This window comes from Tympanuchus pallidicinctus, unplaced genomic scaffold, assembly GCF_026119805.1.
Source record: "Tympanuchus pallidicinctus isolate F22 unplaced genomic scaffold, pur_lepc_1.0 scaffold11, whole genome shotgun sequence".
In the NCBI taxonomy this organism is placed as follows: Eukaryota; Metazoa; Chordata; class Aves; order Galliformes; family Phasianidae; genus Tympanuchus; species Tympanuchus pallidicinctus.
In genome coordinates, this window is record NW_026294627.1 from 19972772 (window position 1) to 19993063 (window position 20292).

Below are 20292 nucleotides of genomic sequence, written 5' to 3' on the forward strand. Positions count from 1 at the left end.
AAGAGCCCAGATTCTGCTAGAGCCTCAAGTGCCAAAACACATTCCTTTAAACGAGGCTATGAGAAATGCAACTATCTAGGCATGGTTAGTGGAAGATGGAACAAGGATTCTGGAAAGCAGGACCTTCACTAACAAGCTAGACGAACTACACTGAAGAAGGAAGGCAGAAGGAAAAAAAACATGAACATAATTTGTTCTGCATGCTGATGACGAAAACAAAAGAACATTCTACAGCAAGAAACCATAGCAAAACTTTCTGTGGCACTGAAATATATAACCTGAACAGGCTGTGTAGTCTGTTGATTGGGGTTTTAAGAAAAGTTAGACAAACTTTTGTCAGGGTGACATAGGTATAGGTGCTTCTGACATGGTTTGGGGAAATAGCCCAGAAGTTCTCAGATTGCCCCCAGAGTCTCTACACAACTGTGCTAACTTTAATTGTTGTTCAAATTCACAGTCCTAGATGCAAAGTCCAGTTCATTAGCTCAGGCTGTAGGACATATGTGTACCTCTGGAAGTGTTCAGTTTGCAGTGCGCTGCCTCATGCACAACACTGTCAAGCTCTACTTTAATAGCTTGTCTGAAGATTTGCATTAGGACATTTTGCAATATGGAAGCTTCTGGCATTTTTATTTCCTGAGCACTCTGGTTTTATAGCAAGTGATTAGTCATCATAATATTTAAACCATGTAATGCCAATTTAGGGAAGGTCATAATTATGACATGTGGCTGCTTCAGATAATGTACAACCTCTCTCCTGCAGTGGATTATCAGCAGTCCTCATCTAACAACAGGTAGTTCATCCCAAAATCACCATTTAATCACAACATTTCAGTTCTGGGAATTTACCAAAATGTCATCTGAATGGTAGATAGATAGAAATTTTCTGCAAATAATTTTTCTGAAGCTGTACTTCCCTCTAGACATCCAGAAATTAAAGGAAACAACTTGGTCTCTGAAGCTTTGATCTGTACTGCTGTGTACACTGAGCGACTAGAACAGCAAGATTTTCACATCTGAACTTTCTCCTGCCAAGAGAAAAACTGGCTTCTGTAAAGATGATTAGGGAAATTAAAACACTGAGTAATATCAACCTGTTTTCTCCTTCCTGTTGGAAAGTGAAACTTGTTTCTTTTAGCATTTTGTTTTGCTTAGCATTTTTTTTTTCTCTCAGAAAAGTCATTCTCAATAACACAACAAAAAAAAAACACCCCAATCCTCAACTAATGGTGTATTCTCAGATCCGTGCTCTCCAGGCTTGGATTTTTTGGGAGCAATATGTTTATGTTATTTCTCTATTCTGTAGGTAAGTGACAACATTCCGGGGAGAGGAAGGGGCAACCTCTGCTGAGGCCAGAGCACCAGGAGAACTGCTGAAAAGCTCTCACAGCCTTGAAGCCCTTCATGCAGTTGAGGATGTGCTTCGTGACTCTGAGACAATATCAGACTGGGACTACTACCCCCGCCCCACATTTCCTGATTTCCATGATGTGTTTCATGAATGTGTAGAAGAAAACTGCATCACCTTCTTGGCAGGACTTACTCTGGGTAAGAGAAGGCCCTCGGTAGCACTGACTCCTGATAAAGCACCACAGAGGCTTCTGGAGAAGCCACTGAAATGCAGTTCAGCATGAGAACAGTGTGTAGGCTGCTAGAACCATACAACAAACTACCTGTGTACAGAGAGTTACTGTTAAGAAACTGAAGTCCGCAGAAAACATGCATATTGAGGTATGTATGTGGTTTTTATCTTCTTATTCATCCTCTATCTTTTTTTTCTTTACAAGATGTTACAGAAATTTGTAAGAAAAGTCCTGGGAAATGATATCTGAGAGAAAAAAAAAGCACTTATCTGATGGATAAATTTGCTCAACTCAAGCAGACTCCTGAGCCTTCCTGCCTCTACCAGCTTTAGTGCACATCACTCACACAAAGGGCTGCATAATCCTATTTCAGTACTGTCAGACAGCAAATGCCCCAGAACAACAGCGTGGCAGTTAGGGAAAGATGCCTCCTTCCAACAGAAGTACAAGAGCAAGTTGTACCTTGAGAGGGATTATCTCTGCTAGAGAGACGAGATGCATGATTTGCTGTATTCATTTGCATTAAAAATGCTTTCCCTATGCATTGTGCCAGCCTCTGTCTCTGCTCTGTTACAGATGGAAGTCCCTTCTTCCTAGCGTGGGAAACAGGGGAGAGCAGCCTACGAGCTCTTGAGAGCACAAAGAGCCTGGGGCTTGCATTATGAGAGCCCTCTGCACCACTGCATAAGTGGGACTGGAGATCTGGCTCTACCCAAGCTCCCAAGCACCATAAAACGCTCCGCAGCACAGGCTGCGCTCGTTCCTAACTATACATCACCTGTGATTTTAGAATCTCTCCTCTGTGCTCTTGCTGTGAACATTATTGTAAAATTGTGCTTGACAAATCCCACAAACACTCAGCAGACACTGTGTTAGGGCCCAATTAAACACAGGACTGCCCACCTCACCCACAGGAGAGCCTCCTGCAGCCTCCTCTTTTCTGCAAACATACCAGGAAGCTGTGCAGTCATCCCATTAAACAACCAATGCATTGCATCTAATAGCAGGAGTCCTGCTACTGGCATAAAACATGAGGACAGAAGAAAAGAGATCAATTGTTTCCCTTTTGCACTTCATTGAGCAAAAGGTTAACCACAGGGAAATAATGTTATTCTCTTTATTAGCTGCATGTGTTTAGTATAATTTACCTGTGCAGCTCCTCATCACCTCCTCTCATGCCTTTACAGAGATTCATATTTTGACAGCTCGCATCCCACATCTACTGTCAGAAACCTGAGGCCACTTCAGTCTGTCCCTAAAAGGCAGTGCATTTCTGTGGCTGGAATACAACTCAGCAGTTTTAGTGTCTGTGATTAATAAGGTGGCAGTAGTAGGAAATATGGCTGTGTTCATGTGAACAGTCAGTGTTATCCCAAACACAACACAAACAATGCACTGCAGAGTACGGGTACCTTGCATTACAGTTTTTGAGAATTAATTCAGCTAGAAGATCTGAAAACTAACAGAACAAATGTCATTCCAGAACAGTGATCACTTCAATTTACATATGATAATTATGTCTAAAATGTAGGACACGTAGGCTTAATTTGCAATGTATACATTAATGAAACCACGCCTGCCTGCAGCTTTCTCCCTGTCAGCAAAGCAGAGCCGAGGTGCCAACCCTCAGCACGCTGCCTCAGGACAGGGCTGCCCAGCTCAGGATATGCTCTTCCCATCCCTCCTAATGGCAGTTGCTGCCCGTGGGCTCTTGGTGAAAAATCCAGTCCGCTGGGACTGCTGGCTGCTTGTGTGTGACTGAGGTCACCTCCACTCCACAGTGGGTCCCACCACAGCACATGAATTCAATGTTTTTCTTACAGCATAAACACACACTATCAGTCTGAACCATATAAATAGTCGGGCAATGTAGAGCAGTGGAAGCAATCAGTTATAGTCTCCTCCCAATGCCTACTTGGACTTTACACACTTGTTGAACTGTATCAAGTGAACCTTACTCCAAGATGAGTTGGAACTTCCATTTTACTTTACACTGTATGTAACAAATGCACATAAATTATTTTGCTTATATCCATAATTACCATAAAATTACTATTTCTCAAAGCTGTTTTATAAGTAAGGAAAATGGAGCTCTCTTTCTTCTCTTACATGGATAATGCTCTTATAAAATACACAAAACACATTCCTAGCCTCCCAAAAATCCTCATGAAAACTCAATGAAAAGAAAGAATCCGATGCAATCAAAAACCTGTGTAAAATGGAAGCTGCTAATGTAATTTAAAAATAAGCATTTTCATGGATTAAGTACAGAATCATAGAATCACAGAATGGCTTAGGTGGGAAGGGACCTTAAAGATCATCCAGTACCAACCCCCTCCGTCATGGGCAATTTAACTGTAATTGTTCAAGGGAATATTAATTATTGCACAGCTACACTACAGCTGCCATCTTCAGCTGACTTCAATATTTTTGTTAAAAAAAAATGGAACTGAGGTAATAATTAAGGAACAATGTATGTTAATTGTTTCAAAGAATGTTACAGAATTTGCTGAGCAAACTATCTGATAAATACTTTTCAGTCAGTTCTCCTAAATGGATTGTAATGATCTAAGAGATTTCATTGACTAGGAAGGGACACTAACACTTCCAGAGTCTCATCAGTCAAGATGACAAATTCTTTTCAGTCCATTTAGAGGTAAGGATCACTACCACCAAGAAATAAAGCCACCCCTTCGCTATCCAATCATCTGTATTCAAAGCAGCTGTGATGTTGGAGTCTCCCCACTAAAACTCTTAGGCAAAATTGGAAAGGTATGTGGTAAATCAGAATAAATAACAAGATCCAATTTTGGAAAAACCTCCTGGGCTGTGCGTGTTTGGGAAGAGCTCTGTATATTTCACTTGTTCTTGTACTAGGGAACAGCATGGCTGAAAAGCACAAAAGAACACTCCAAACAAAACAGCCCCATTTTAATTCTAATCTTATAAATGCAGAAGCAGAATCCTAAAAAGCAGCAATTAAATTAACAGGTAACAATCCTGCCCTCTCTTAAACAAGAAGAATAATGACAGCATTTGTTACCACTATAAATAAGCACTGACATGCCAAGATCCCTTCTAAAATGTGCAAACTTCACTAAGGGGAACTTACAGCTCAAGATGCCATAAAAATGTAAATGCAGTGCCCTACAAACAGGCTCAGTGGCCTCTATCATTATGGCAATTTTAGATATAAAAATCAATAAAAATGAAACACTTTGCTATTAGCTAGTGCTGACACATACAGTAATCCTACACTGTTCCACAACCCTCTTTTGTTCAGGGCCGGGTTCTGCCACCCTCAGAACTGAGCTCCTGAGACAAACTTTGGCATCAGTCCTGCAGGCACTACTCAGGTGCTGTTTGTCCAGATGGACGATGTACTGCTTGCTCCTGTGGACTGTCAGTATCCAGTGGATTCATGAAGCCTGATTCTATGCAGGTGGAGGCTTCCCTGCTCTGCAGAGATGACCAGACAGAAGATTTGGGCATGCAATTTAGCTCTGCCTAGAAGATCTATCAGATGAAACTCCCATCTCCTAATTTCCTTGCAGAAGATTTTCATGGAATCACAGAAATCACAGAAACACCAAGGTTGGAAAAGATCTTCAAGATCATCCAGTCCAACCATCCACCCATCACCAATAGCTCTCACTAAACCATGTCCCTCAACACAACATCCAAACGTTCCTTGAACACCTCCAGGGTCAGTGACTCCACCACTTCCCTGGCCAGCCCATTCCACTTCCTGACCACTCTTTCAGAAAAGCAGTATTTCCTAATGTCCAGCCTAAATCTCCCCTGGCACAGCTTGAAGCCATTCCCTGTCATCCTATCACCAGTTACACGAGAGAAGAGGCCGACCCCCAGCTCACTACAGCCTCCCTTCATGTAGTTGTAGAGAGCAGTGAGGCCTCCCCTGAGCCTCCTCTTCTCCAGACTGAACAATCCCAGCTCCTTCAGCCACTCCTCATAAGCCCTGTGCTCCAGACCCCTCACCAGCTTTGTTGCCCCTCTTTGGGCAACAGGCAACGCTCCAAGCCTTCAATGTCTTTCTTGCAGTGAAGGGCCCAAAACTGGACACAGTACTTGAGATTTTGGAGGCTTATTCACTCATGAAACACACTGAGCAAAGCTGAAGTCTATACCACAATCCACCTCTCCTCACTCACAGCTGCTCCTGACCTCAGTATGATGCAGGATCATGGTGTTGGCTGAATAATGGAAAGAGTGAGCCAAAGGCTGGTGGGAACAGAGAATAAAGACGAAAAGGAAAAGAGAAGGGCTCTTATGTGCTCTTACTTATGCAAACACCCCTTGCTGGGAGCAGGCTTTGGCCAAAGCATTGTCAGGCGTATTGGAAACAAAGTGGATGAGAAAGTGGATGAGCCTGGAGTATTATTTATTGTATTAGAATGGAGAGGAAGGAAGGAAGCTGTCTACCTTTCATTCCCTATTAGCCTCCTTGTTTTTTCCTGGAGCTGGAAGAGGCTTTTCCAAAGAGTGAATTCCTCTAGTGTCAAGGAACTAGCTCACCTTGAAGCAGGGAAGGAGCATTTCCATGAGCACTTCATGTCAGCAGCACCTGCAGGCCCAGGGTGCTCCTTGGCCATAGCTGCCATCTCTCCACTGCATGGGCAGAGCAGGGGAAGAAAGCAAACAGTTACCCTACTGGGGTGACTACACAAGCATGGCCATGCTTAATGGGGCACATATGGAACCTGAGCAGTCCATTCACCTGACTATTTTACTGTGCCTCTGTAATATTATAGACCAAAAGCAAGAAGAAAATTCTGCAAAGGTGGTGGCTCAGGCTACTTGCTTCTATACTAGATAGCTAATTCGCTCATTAATATCAATATCAAGATGACATCAAAAAGCAATTCACATGACTAAATGGCATACAGTTTGAAATGTGTTTTTGCAAGAGTGAAAACAATTAGATTAGATGTCCTTTATCTGGAAGGAAGGCCTGGTAGCAAAAACACAGGTCTGGAACTGTGTCTAGATCCTGTTGTGGATCGTGCTGCTAACAACCAGTATGATTTTCAGAAAGTCAGTGTGAACCTGATTTCTATGAAGAACTTTGTGTCTCCTACCTGCAGAAGCTATGCTACTTGTACCAAGCACATTTCACTTAAGTACAGACAGCAATCTCCAGCTCCAGCAAAGCCAAGTAATTGTGTCTTCAAGCATACAATTTCTTTGAGAAAATGGAGCACCAGACCTGTCTCTCACTCTGGTCTAGGCTTCTTATCTCATCTTCTTGCACTTCATGGATTGCACAAAATGGCCCAACAATGGTCATTGCTCTCTGAAGTAAGATTAAGAGTACTCAAAGGTCACACAAGACTTCTCAGGGCTTTACTACTGACTTTTCAAATGTGGAGCAAGGTCTGAATGAAGCACAATCTATCTGATCATTTGGGGAAACACATCCTACTAGGTAATGGGCATAACTGCTGCTGAAAACTGTGTAGTGAACTGATAAATTGATGACCATATCCAAAACAAAGGCAGCATGAAACTTATCTTAGAACCAGGATACACACTTACTGCTTCATCCTGGATGTAACATGAAGATCCTGCTTACGTATTTCACAGAGGTGTGGAAGATCAGCCTAAGGTTGCTAAATATGCAAAGATTCTACAATTCCAAAGGTGTGCCCAGAAGAAGTACAAGCTGTTGTGGGTTGTCACACTGCGACTTCACGTCTGCATTGGATGTGGCAGCTACCCCATAAAAAGCTTGTCACACACTCAGTAATGGAATAAACTCTGATCCCTGCTGGTCAGGGGGGCAGCAATATTGAACAAGTAGCGGATGGGAAACACAATAACTTTGATTTTCCTTTGGCTGTTTTTTACTTTTGGATTTTTCTGGCCTCAGACAGTGTCAGAGGGCAGGCAGGCAACAGATTGTCTCCAGAGAGATAATAACTACTCTAGTCATAGATTATAATATTATTAGTTTTATATTTCTAAACAATGTCAGAAGATATCAGACATCTCTGGAACCTCTGACCTGAACTCTGAAACACTGCTTATAGCATCAACCAATATTTCTCAGCAAATAAAGAATAATATTTTCTTAAAAGAATCACAAACACCTCTCAGTCATGTAGGTTACAAGGCACTGTTTTGTATCCCATTTCCTGAATCAAGTGGCTTAGCACAGTTAAGTTCCACAGTTTAAGCTATGCTAAGCTGGCTCTGATACTGAAAGAACCAACTCACCATATTATTTCCATCCTTTTTTCCCCCCTCTTGCACATTTCTCCCCTCTCTGGCATGCACATTTATGCAGCTGAACAGCGAAACAAACCGAGAAGCCAGATTAAAACAAGACTAAAAGCTGTAAAATATTTAGTTTTAGTACTCTAATTAATCAACCAAATTGTAGAACTAAAGCTTAAGAAATCAAAACTGCTCATCAACTGTACTTAAGAAGGAGGCATAAATGCAGACTTACCTCTAATAAAGGCAAAAGCCCACCTTGTTACCAGTATAGAAGGTTTTAATTTCATTTTCACTGTTTCATTTTAAGCTGCCAGCACAGTTAGAGACCATGAAAGTGTGCAGCTAGGTCTTCTAATGAGAATTGAACTGTGTCCAGCATAATTTTGCACCTATTATTCCTAAATTTCTACATCCCTGCTATTTCTAACACTGATCTCCTTGGCTATATTTGCTAATCACAATAAACTGTAGAATATTTGGTTTTCTAAGTGCCTGGGTGTAAGAGCTTCTGTGTAGTTCCTGGGGAGATGAGACAGATAAGCTCTTTTTGACTTCCAAACTCTTGAAAGACTGGAAGAGAAGAAAAATCCAGCTCACCAAAACACAACCAGTCCCTTTTATCTCTGTGTTATTCTCAAGTTATGTATTATAATGCTTAGATCTGTGGGTTAAATGTAAGCAATCTCAGGGCAATGCAAAAGGAAATATACCTTTTTTCCATTCTCTTAATCATAACAAAAGTGATTTTGATGTGTCCTTTTTTGAAAGTATAGAGAAGTCTTAAAGGAAAAATGGTGGAAGCTCAGTTATTAGAGAGCTATGACAGAGGAGTACGAAAGAATGTCTGGATCTAGACATGGCATTATTTGTATCTGCCTGAAATACACTACATACACCAAAAGCAGCACTTGGAAGGAAGAAGTGAAATGATCTGCTCTCTTGAATGGAATCTGCAAACATTAATTTTCAATGTTTATCTCTAATTTAAGGCACTGTCCAATGCTAAAAACAGACCATTAGCTTCTAAAGAATGGCTGTGCTTTTGGTAAGTTTCTAGATGAGACAGCACCCTAAGCAACAGTGGTACTTTTTGCATTACATTGCTGTTACTATAGCATCACAAATTTGTCTGATAAAATATATGGATTGTGCAGATAAAGATTTGTGTCCCACACACTTTTAGCCAAACAACAGTATTACTGTAATACCACTTCAAAAATATTTACACAGTATTGGTGGGAGGGCAGTTAAGCAATGATACTCGTACATGCCTAAACATTCCACCCAGGTGAAGAACAAACAAAGCTGACAAATTCCTTTCTCTTTACTAAATGCTACTATATATTCCAACTAGAACTAGTACAAATGTTTATGCTTTTGCCAAAATGGAAAACAGCAAATTCATTTTGTAAGGAGAGGAAATGGCTAGAGGGAAGACAATAATATTTTCGATTAAGAAGCAAGAGGACCCCACCTTCAAATTTTCCAATGCACTGGAATGAAGGCTCATTTAATTAAATACATTATTTGCATGGTGACATGTCTGTCATTTTTTAGCAGGTGAACAATATGACAGTTCTAAAGAAGTCTCTAATATAGTAGATTTTGCTTTAATCGAAAATGAGAAGATAACTTGAAGCAAGAACATCATCAAGAGAAAGAGAACTGCTGAGCTATAATTCAATGAGTAATTACTGCTAAATGCTACTGGCTTCAAGACCAGAGGAATGGAGGGTAGCACACACATGCCAGTATTTGACAATGTTTGTGAAGCTGTTTGTGGAAGCAATGCAAGCAGGACTGATATCCATGGCAGAAAAATACCAGAAAATATGCTTAAGGGCAGAATAAACACACACATAGTAACACTGCCTAATGGGAAACTGTCAGTGTGACTTTTGGAGGTCACAGCCCAGGAATCTAGACATGTTCTTCCAGTGATCATGTAGATACAGGTGATCTGGTTGATACAGTGAGCTTCCATTTTAGAAATTTCACTTCCACTTTCCTTTCTGAGGAAGTGATTTATCACAGGCTTATTCTGCTGTCAGGGAGGAAAACGAAGAAAGATACCAGGAAATACAAGCATCTTTGCTTTGATAAATGAACTCTCAGTTTTCTTTTTCTTTTTATAAGTTAATAATCGATTGCTTTCTTTTACAGTGGCTGCTATTACCTGGCACTTTAACAAATGTCTGTCCAATATGCATGAACAATCAGGAAAATGGAAAAATAAAAATGGATATTTTCTGATGATATTGAATTACAGATGTTAATCAAAACAAAAATTGGCTGTCACCTGCTGCAGAAGAGCCTTATGAAACTGAATAAGATAAACAGACAAAATTCACTGTCAAAGACATGCAGTCCCACACTATCTACTACTTGCATGATTCCTAGGACTCAGTTTTTCACAGTACAAGAATAAAGACCAAATTAATGATACAGTAGCAAAGTCAGGAAAAAAAACCAGCTGTTTTTCTCCCCCCGCATTCTCCACAGTTAAACTTTAGAACTTATTGCTACAAAATGCTCTGTATTTCAAAGGAATAAAATACAAGTAATGGCAAAAAAATCCACTCTGGGGTGCTATTAATTACAAAGCATGATATAACATCTGATTTCAAAGGGTCTGCACAATAAACACCTTGCAGGAAGCTGAGATGGTATGCTACCTGCTTACTCTGTTCTGACACTGCTTTCTTGAAGATCCAGTGTTGGCCCCATCAAAGAAAAGGCACTGTACCAAAACTACCTTTTATTCAATTAAATGCAGGCATTTTTATGGTGTGTGATGTGAATGGATACCGCTGACACTCAAATAATTCACAGATGAGTGGAAAAAATATTTGCATTTTGGATCTAAGGCACAGATCCTATAATTGCTTACTTTCACATGCAGAAATAGAACAACATTTAGCTACTGATGAAGTGAATCAAATCCATTTGGGAAATGCCTCTAATGGGTTTAACAGACTAAGCGCAGATTACAGCACCAACCTCAAAAGAAACAAAATAAATATTGCTATTCTTGTTTAGAAATATGGCTTAAGTAAACCACCAGAATTGAACACTTTCACTCACCAAGAACTCAGAACTCTAGACTAGGGTCGTACATCTAGATAAAAAATCACAATAGAGTAATGCTAAAATCAGCAAAGAAGATGCAATAGTGGCATTGATGTCTAGAATCCATCACATGTAACCTCCAGATAAAACCATTTACTTGTCAGAAAAGCCTGTTTCCCCTGATTATAATGGCAGTTCAAGTAAATGGTTCAGATGTAAAACTCTACATTATAGTTGTCCAGCATCAGGTGAGATGAATCCCACAGCCCTGGAAACCAAATACTGAATTAACTTTCATCTGTGCTCATTATGCATACTGGACTCCTCCAGTCAAGACTGTTCTGAAAGTAATGCCTCCTGCTTAATTATGTTGGTCCACGACACGAGAGGCAGATGATGGTGGTAGGGCAGTAGGGAATGAACCTTCCCACCAGTATTCCATTACTTGTTATTGACGTGTGACAGATGGCAGCAGATGGGCAGTCTGACAGAATGGCATCTGACACAGAAGTGTGGATGAAGCAAAGGAGTGTCGCTGAATTCCTCCATCCAGAAAAAATGACACACACTGATGTCCACTGATGCTTGCTGAACATTTATGGAGATCAAACAGTGGACATGTGCACAGTGAGGAAGTGAATGGTGCATTTCAGCAGTGGGTCAGACAACAGTGGGTCACCTCTGCTTGTGTAGATTCTTACAAGTGCAACATAAGGGCTCTTGTTCATTGCTGATGAAAATGCAAAGCTAATGTTGACTATGTTGAAAAACAGTGTTTCGTAGCTGAGAATTTGCTCTATCAAATAGTGTGATTGTGCTCACTGTATCTGCTGTAGTTTCCACAGAAATGAATAGAAGGCATTACTTTCAGAGCAGCTTTTAATATCTCAGAGTCAGAGAGTGTTCAGCAGCTACTTACAAAAGGTTTAGGCCGTGCTCCAGTTGATACTGGGTAAGGTAAGCAGTCTAAATCCTGGTAATCTGCACTTCTGTGCTTCCACAATCCTTTTCCTTGATGATTTCTGTAAGAGCTTGTCTCCACTTGAACAGGGCACTGTAAGAGAATTTTAAAAACCCTGTAAATAAATGCAAGTCATAAATATTTTAAATGTGAACTGCAAGATAAAAATATTGGAATTTTATCTTTTTAAAACATTTTTTTCCCTTGTGATGTGAAGTAGACTTTTTACCTCTTTTTTCTTAAAAATGCACGCTGCATCATTTTTACATCTTGGGGTAAAGAGGCTTCCTTAACAGCTAGGAGATAAAACTGGAGAATGAATCTTCCTGAATATCAAGGAACTGAATAATCTCCGCATTAGACAATATATGATCTGATTTATTTACAACTGTCATTTGACTGAAATTCATGATTCTACGTTCTTTTATTTAACTTAATTGAAGATCCTGAACTTACATACTCTGAACCTTTAAATCCTCTTTTCCTTGTCCCCCAGGGCCCAGGAGGTTTTACTTACTAGCTTTACTTCCATACAAATTTTTAAAAGATAAATGATCTAAAATGGGACTTAAGAAAAAAATAAAATATATAGGACCCATGTGTACCTGGTCACACTAAACTCAATACAAACAAGAGAACTTGCACAGCATTCCCCCACGTATACTAATTCGTCTAAAAAAACCCAATGAGGTGTGTGAACAAGGAGCAAGCCAAACTGCAATCCAGCAGGATTTGTGTTGGGATCAATCAGAGAATCAGGATCATGGGTACACACCACATAGCAGCCCTAGGCAGTAATTTGCAGTCAAAGCCAGCCCATTTGCTGACAAGAGGACAAATTTGCTGCTGGTCTATAACTGCATAGTTCCCAGCTAGAATATTCTGCAGACTTTAAAATGAGAAGGCTTTGCAAAGCTGACAAAAGATTCAGTATGCGGTCCAAAAACATTTGTAGGTAATATATTATTACAAAATAATTGAGAGAATGTGCAAGTTAAGTTTTGTTCAGCAAGAGTCGGCTCTCTAATATTAGACAGGGTAACTGCAATCAAACAGAATTTCCCTGTCACTCTCCATGAATGATGAATGACTAAAACTAAAAAATGTTATTTTACTTCTTCAAATCCACTGGTTTTTTGTTGTTGTTGTTTTTCTGTAGTGAAAATGAGTGTTAGACATCAAATGTAAATGAAAGAAATATATCAAATAAGTGAAACGTTGCTTACAGTAAGGCTGTTTTCCCTCTGCTGATAAAGCTTTTGATATGGTCCCATACCACATTCTTTTCTCTAAATCGGAGAGATACAGATTTTAAGTGTGAAGTACTCAGTGCATAAGGCTGGCTGAGTGGTTCAATGGCTCTGTGTCTTGCTAGAGGTTGGTCACAAGTGGGACCAGTTCTCATCGACATCACTGTCAATGACACAGACAGTGGGACCCTCAAATTTGCAGATGACAGTAAGCTGAGTGGCGCAGCTTAAAAAAAACAGAGGGAAGGGATGTCATCATGAGGGACTTGGGCAGACCTGAAAACTGAGCCCATGTGAATATAATATGATTCTACAAGGTCAAATGCATGGTGTTGCACTTGGGTCGAAGACTGGAAGAAGGACTCCTTGAGAGCAACTCTGTGGAGAAGGACTTGAGAGTCCTGATGGACAAGAAGCTGGACATGAGCCAGCAGTGTGCTCTTGCAGCCCAGAAGGCCAACAGTATCCTGGGCTGCATCAAAAGAGGGGTGTCCAGCAGGGAGAGGGAGAGGATTGCCCTCATCTGTTCTGTCTCATGAGGCCCCATCTGGAGTTCTGCAACCGGGTGTGCGGGCCTCAGAATAGGAAGGATGCAAAGCTTTTGGAGAGGATTCAGAGAAGGGCAAAGAGGATCATCAGAGGGCTGGAGCACTTCTACTGTGAAGAAAAGTTGAGGGAGTTGAGCTTGTTCAGTTTGGAGAAGAGAAGGCCCTGGAGAGACCTCACTGGGGCCTTCCAGGGCTTGAAGGGAGCCCTTATAAACAGAAGGGAGACTGACAGACAAAGGGCAATGATTTAAACTAAAAAAAAAGGGAGATGTAGTTTAGACATCAGGAGGAGATAATTTACTCAGAGGGCGTTGAGGCACTGGATAGGCTGTCATGAACAGGGTGAAAATATACTGACTCACTACATGAACCCAGTGATTAAATTATGAATGTATACCTCAGATATAACGTTTGCCATACTAAACAAATACAGTCATCTATTTAAAACTGCCCACACCAAAGAGACCAATTCTGGGAGCAACAATGTGGTAAAACTCATGCAGTAGTCACAAACTTCTGAGAAATTGGATCTACCAGTTGGTCTTGCATTTCTGAATATTTCTCCTCAGATCTCTTTTTAATCATTGTTCCTCATTTCAATTCCTACTTTATGTAGTGAAAATAAGATAAAAGCCTGTGCTAGTAAACATATGTTTGAAATAAACCTTCTTCCTATTGAAGTTTCATTATGAATGAAAGGAGTAAAATATCCAATAGAAAAAATTGTAAGTTATATAAAGAAATATGGATCAAGAGGGATGGACTGATAGAAGTTAGTCACGTAGCTGTACAAAATGTTTGTTTTCTTTTTTCCTTGCTGCAACTGTTGTTTTGAGATATCCCAAATTCAATTTCTTCATATTAAATTCATGGAGAGGTTTAGGAGGATGTATTTCTCTTCTTTGACTACATGGGTATCACAGAATTGTAAGGATTGAAATGGACATCTAGTTTGTCTTCAAAGCAGGTTCCCTACGTTAAACAGAAGAGCGTTCAGGTGGGTTTTGAATATTGCAGGAGAAGACTCCACCACCACTCTTAGCAGCTTGTTTCAGTGCTCTGCCACTTTCACAGTAAATAATTTTTTTCTCATGTTTATATGGAATTCCATATGTTCCAGTTCATGCTCATTGCCCCTTGTCCAGTCATTCGGCACCACCAAAAAGAGCATGGCCCTATTCTCTTGACTCTTGCCCATGAAATGTTTATAAGTATGCCTTGATAAGAGCCCATCTCAGTCTTCTCCACGCTGAACAGCCCCAGGTCTCTCAGCCTGTCCTCACAAGGGAGATGCTGCAAGATCCTAACCACCTTCGTAACCCACCACTGGACTGTGCCTAGAAGTTCCCTGTCTTTCTTGAACTGAGGAGCCAGAACTGGACACAGTACTTCACATATGGCTTCACCAGATCAGACAATCTCCCACAAGCTGCTGGCCATGCCAGGGTACCATTTATCTTATTGGCCACAATGGCATTAAGGTCAACTCATTTAAAGGCAACTAACTCTTAGATGTTTAAATTAGGGCAGATAATTCACTTCCTGAGAAATTATTTGATTACAAACACCTTTGCCTAACCATACTGGCTTTTCCCTTAGGAGAATAGGCACAGTCATAAAATCATAAAATGGTGTCTGGATCACCAGTTAACAAAATCTGACTGGGTAACAAAGGGAAGTACATGAATTATGATGGCTTGGGTCTCTCTTTCAGGCAGAAAAGCAGAATACATTGCCATGGCATTCTGACAAAAGCCACTGAGCAGTTTCCTACAAGAACACAGAATACTGTCCATTAACAGATGGGCAAGCGAAGATAAAGGAGCGATGAAACAAATTTAGCTGGAAAAAGCTGGTTCTGACTTGCTAATGTACAGAAAGAAAGAAATGAGGGACAAGCATGACAATTTTCTAACACTGTCACTGCAGAATATGGAAAAGCATACTGCAAAATACAACACTGAAAGATGCAGGATTCTGAACTCCCCAGCTTGAGGGACACCATAACCTGCACAGATGTTTACTTAAGGAATTTATTGTTACAAAATGTAGCAGCAGTGATGGGAAAAGCATTCAAACAAGCACAATTTCCAGGAATTTCATGCCAGCACTAACATGTGGAGCTGCAAATCCAAACAACTCTATCTTAAGAACTGATTTTAATCACAGCCTAAAGTAGAGAACAAACACTCCTACTTCTCACACTGTTCCTTCTCCAGTTACTCATTTCTATAAAAAAAGCATCTCACTTGTTAAAAAAATGCTAAAATTGTATTATTCCTTCTTAATCCCATTTGCCTTCAAATTAAAAGCTTTGGTAACAGTTTGCCTTAATTGACAAAAATTGCCACCATAAAGCATCCTTAAATACAGGAATGCATCTCTGAAAGAAATACAAAAAATACTAATTTAACTCTTAAAGAAGATACACAGTGTCTTACTTGCTTTTGTGTCTTGATATAAATATGACATGTGTGAATACACTAATATTGAACTTTCAATTTCACAATATTCTACCTTGAGAAACTGTGTCAAATGCAATCAAGAGCCACATTCCCCCCTAAAAATTAGCTCTGAATATTTTAGGCCATGACATAAAACCTGCAAGTCAATTCCTGTGACACTCGTGTTTATCTGATCTGTAGTTGTCCAAGCATCTCAAAATGTTTTGTTATTGAATCAAAACGGTAACTTACTTCATCCTTGAAACTAACCTCCCCAACTAATCCAGAAACACAAGGAGATCTGAAAACTATTATTTGACCAACATCTGATAGCTAATATTAGAAAATGTGTCATATGACACACATTCCTACCAGTTGTTTGTTCCTTGTGGTAGAAGGAGTACTGGAGGGAGACGAGCTAGCACTCAGAGCTTCTTCAATATCTAAATTCAGCTGTTCCAGTTTCTTCATAAGACATGACATAGAGTCTGACCATTCCGATCTTCTTTCTGATTGGGTCTAAAAGAAATTAAATATACATTAAATGTTAATGCATTCAAGCTTTTTGTGGCTTGAAGACTCATTTTTCTGTCTGGAAGAAAGCTAACCAGTGTTTTCTCTGTCTATGGGTAACTTTGTCCGTTTAGAAAGCTTCAATTACCTCTCCTCTTCTGTTGAAACATACTCAAGTGATCACACTCCACCTCTGCACATCTGAATGGCTTTCTAACACTTCATCTTGAGTGAATTACTGCCAGCTCAAACTAAGCGTAACCAAGACCAAGAACCAAAATAACTTTAATGTCTTCTTAGGCTCTTTCTATTTTAGCATCTTCACTGATTGCATACTATCAGTAAGGATCTGAAGGATCAGAAGACTGAAAGTTATCATGTACACAGTATTTTATTCCTTCCTATGAATCCAGACTAAGTCTTGTAGATTTCTTCTGCCTATCCATTAAGAAAATCTGCCTGGATGGTCAAAATGTTTTCACAGGATCACACAGAATCACAGAATTTTAGAGGTTGGAAGGGGCCTCTGTAGATCAAGTCCGACCCCCTGCTAGTGCAGGTTCCCTACAGCAGGTCACACACATGTAAGCATCTAGATGGGTCTTGAATATCTCCATAGAAAGATACAACACATCTTCACTGGGCAGCCTGCTCCAGGGCTCCGCCACTCTCATGGTAAAGAAGTTCCTCTTTGTCTTTGCGTGGAACTTACTGTGTTCCAGCTTCTGCCCCTTGCTCCTTGCCAATCATTTTGTGTTTTCATGCATACATTTTCTTTTTGCCTAAACTGCTTCACCATGTAAAGGAAACTTTAAACGACCGCAGTGCAGCTGTCAAAAATACTTCTATTTACCTTAGTTCCCTCAAAGTCCCATCTAGTGACTCCCACTGAGCATTTTCTCTTTTACACATTCCCAGAGCACCTTCTCGGGGATATGGTTTAGTGGGCATGGTGGTGATGGGCTGACAGTTGGACTAGATGATCTCAGTGGTCTTTTCCAATCTTAATCATTCTACAATTCTTATAGCAATTTCAGTACATGCTGCTGCATTGTGCCTCATTTTCCTCATTGAAGACACTCCTAAAGAAAAGTAGCTACAATGACCTCCCTGTCACCATGGGCAGCTGCAGGGCCACTCATTAGTCTCTGTTCTGAAGCTTCTTTAGTTCTTTCATCCCCCTTACTTCCATAAACGTCACATATTTTTGCACAGAAGATCGTATTGTAACAGCCAATTGTAATGGTCTGAGCATACAAACAACAACATTACATTACCAATCTGACAAAATCCCAAAAGCAGCAGAACAACAGTCCACAATACTTGGAGGAGCTAGAATAATATTATTTTTCTTCTCATCTGACAAAACTTTGTGGAGATTTGTTCTCTCATGAAGACTGAGCAAGTAGAACCCAAAGAAAATTGTAATTTGCTCGCCATCGGAGAACAAAGTGTTACAAATAGAATCCATGAGGCTCATTTCAATACTGCACTGACATACCTAATTTCTAATAGAATTGCACATCCACACCACTATAACTATGCATAAGCCCCCAGTCCTTCAGACACCTTGTCCCCCATGACCTACAGAAGCATGTTCCCTTCAGTGAGGCTGATATTGTTTTACCAGACATTCCTTTGAAAGACCGAAAATTAAGTACTCTACTGTTAATTTTACAAATATTTATGATTTTATTTTTTTTTAATGAGCTCTAACTGAATATTCTTCCTGAAATGCTGTTAAAAGTGTTAACCTGTATTTCAAGTCTGTAGCTATTACAATTATTTAAACAGATTAAATGATTACTTCTCAGTGTCTTCCCAAATATCTTAAAGTAAAACACAGGAGTTCTACAGAAAATGAGTATCGAAAGACACTCAGCATGTGGAATCCTTTCTGAGTGAAGTGAACTCATATGGGAAATGTGTTGTTGCATCTCTACAGTACTCATTTCTAAACAAGTTAAGATTCTACATTTTCCTCTGGTTAGGCTTCCTCAAGAACTGATCTTTCCAATACTAAAGAATGATCAAAAAACATCCACAAACTAACTCAGCAAAAATGAATGTAGAAAATCTGTCAAAAATAAATAGGAAGCTCTGGTTCTCAAAGCTGTTTAAATGTAATTTAACAAAAGAAGCTGTAAGAATGTAGTTTCTTAGCAGTGGTAAACAATTCTGAGGGAGCAATTACATACAAAAATGAATGTAATGTGTTTTGACTTCAGTGAGCTATGCAAAAATCGTATGTGGTGTGTGACAAACATAGAAAGTTCTATTAGGAATTTTTACTTTTCAGTTCATTAAAAAGTGGGAGAGATTTACACAAGTGCAAAACAGTCTCTGTAATTTCAGTATTTCAGTGGTTTAGAGAAGTACCTCAATTATTTAGAATTTTCCATTAAAAAAAAGCAAAGATGGAAAATCATGGAGAGACTAAGAAAGGCTTAAGAATATTATGAAGATTCCAAGTGCATGCAATAATTCATGTATGAGATAAAATGTTACAGTACAGCTTCATTGAGAGGCACATTTGGCTGCTGCCTTCACAAACACATCTACTGGACCAATACTTCCAGCATTCATCAATGCTCTGTAACACTTCTAAATGAGTTATCTATTTTTAAAAATTTCTTCTTTTACAGTAACTGAACTCAAACCATAGTTATTTCTTACAAATTCAAGTTCTGTAGAGTTTCCCTGTACTACAACTCTCCTATTTTTCTCCATTAAGTTCCATCCTTTCTAGTTCAGTAAGACTCTATATTGTGTTTACCGAATGAAGGGGATGAGGAAAAAGATGGCTTTTCATTATCCTTCAAGATAAAGCTAAACGGGCCTACTTAACAAATACCATTGACTAATTGGAAATCCAGCACAAAAGTGCCACTTGGAATAAACGCTGATTGGCTACGTATTTCAAAGGTTGCCTGAAATTCCTGTTGAAACACGATGCTACTTACATTCAGAAATATACAGCTCACACAGTAGGACTTCCAACAAGAGAATAAATTCTGCCTAATCCATTCAGGAGGAACATAGCCCCTCAGTGTTTCACCCCGGGAACTGGGTTGGACTCGATAGAAACACTCAGAATTTCAGAGTATCCTGTCCATGGCAACTGCAGAGGCAGTGGGGTCAGAGCATTGGAAGGTTTTGTATCTTGCTCGTCAGGAGGGAAAAAATGGGAGTCGAAAGTATCTAATAATGGAGGGCCTTTTTATTCAGTTTCTCTCCCTAAAAACGTGCTCAGGGAGAACATTTCTTTCCTACACTTTCAAGGCCTTCTTTATTTGTTGGAGTCACTCACTGAGCATGGGAATACTGACTGAAGAACCTGCAAAGTTTAGAGACAAAAATGCATTACGGGAATATTTTTTTGTATGTCACATGTTGGACAACTCTGGGCAGATGAACAGTACTAGAAAATAAGACCAGAGAATCCCTTGTTAAATGTTTTTTTTTTCAAGGCAGAGTGACCCTGTCTGTGAAGCCCATGATATATTAAGCAGAGAATGACATGTGAGTCTTGAATGTGAACTGCTCTGGCAAGTGGATTTCTCAAGTTCCATGTAGTTTTCTACACAATAAAAAAGATGAAAAACATAAAACAAAGAGGTATTAATCTCTGTGTTAATACATAACTAAGTGGTACACACTTCCTTAAACTTCAAGCAGTTATTA

At 39.8% G+C, this 20292-nt stretch overlaps 1 protein-coding gene across 3 annotated transcripts in view; it reads right to left on the reverse strand.

Moving 5' to 3' along the window:
- STARD13 (StAR related lipid transfer domain containing 13) overlaps window positions 1-20292 on the reverse strand; it is a 297110-nt gene that overhangs the window by 201320 nt on the left and 75498 nt on the right. For 2 of the 3 annotated variants that reach the window (XM_052671001.1, XM_052671002.1), the window contains exons 3-4: window positions 16468-16614; window positions 11812-11946 (exon numbers count right to left, since the gene is read on the reverse strand). In XM_052671001.1, coding sequence (XP_052526961.1) covers window positions 11812-11946; window positions 16468-16614 — 282 coding nt within the window. The remainder of the gene's footprint in view (window positions 1-11811; window positions 11947-16467; window positions 16615-20292) is intronic. The other variant, XM_052671003.1, reaches the window with a different exon arrangement.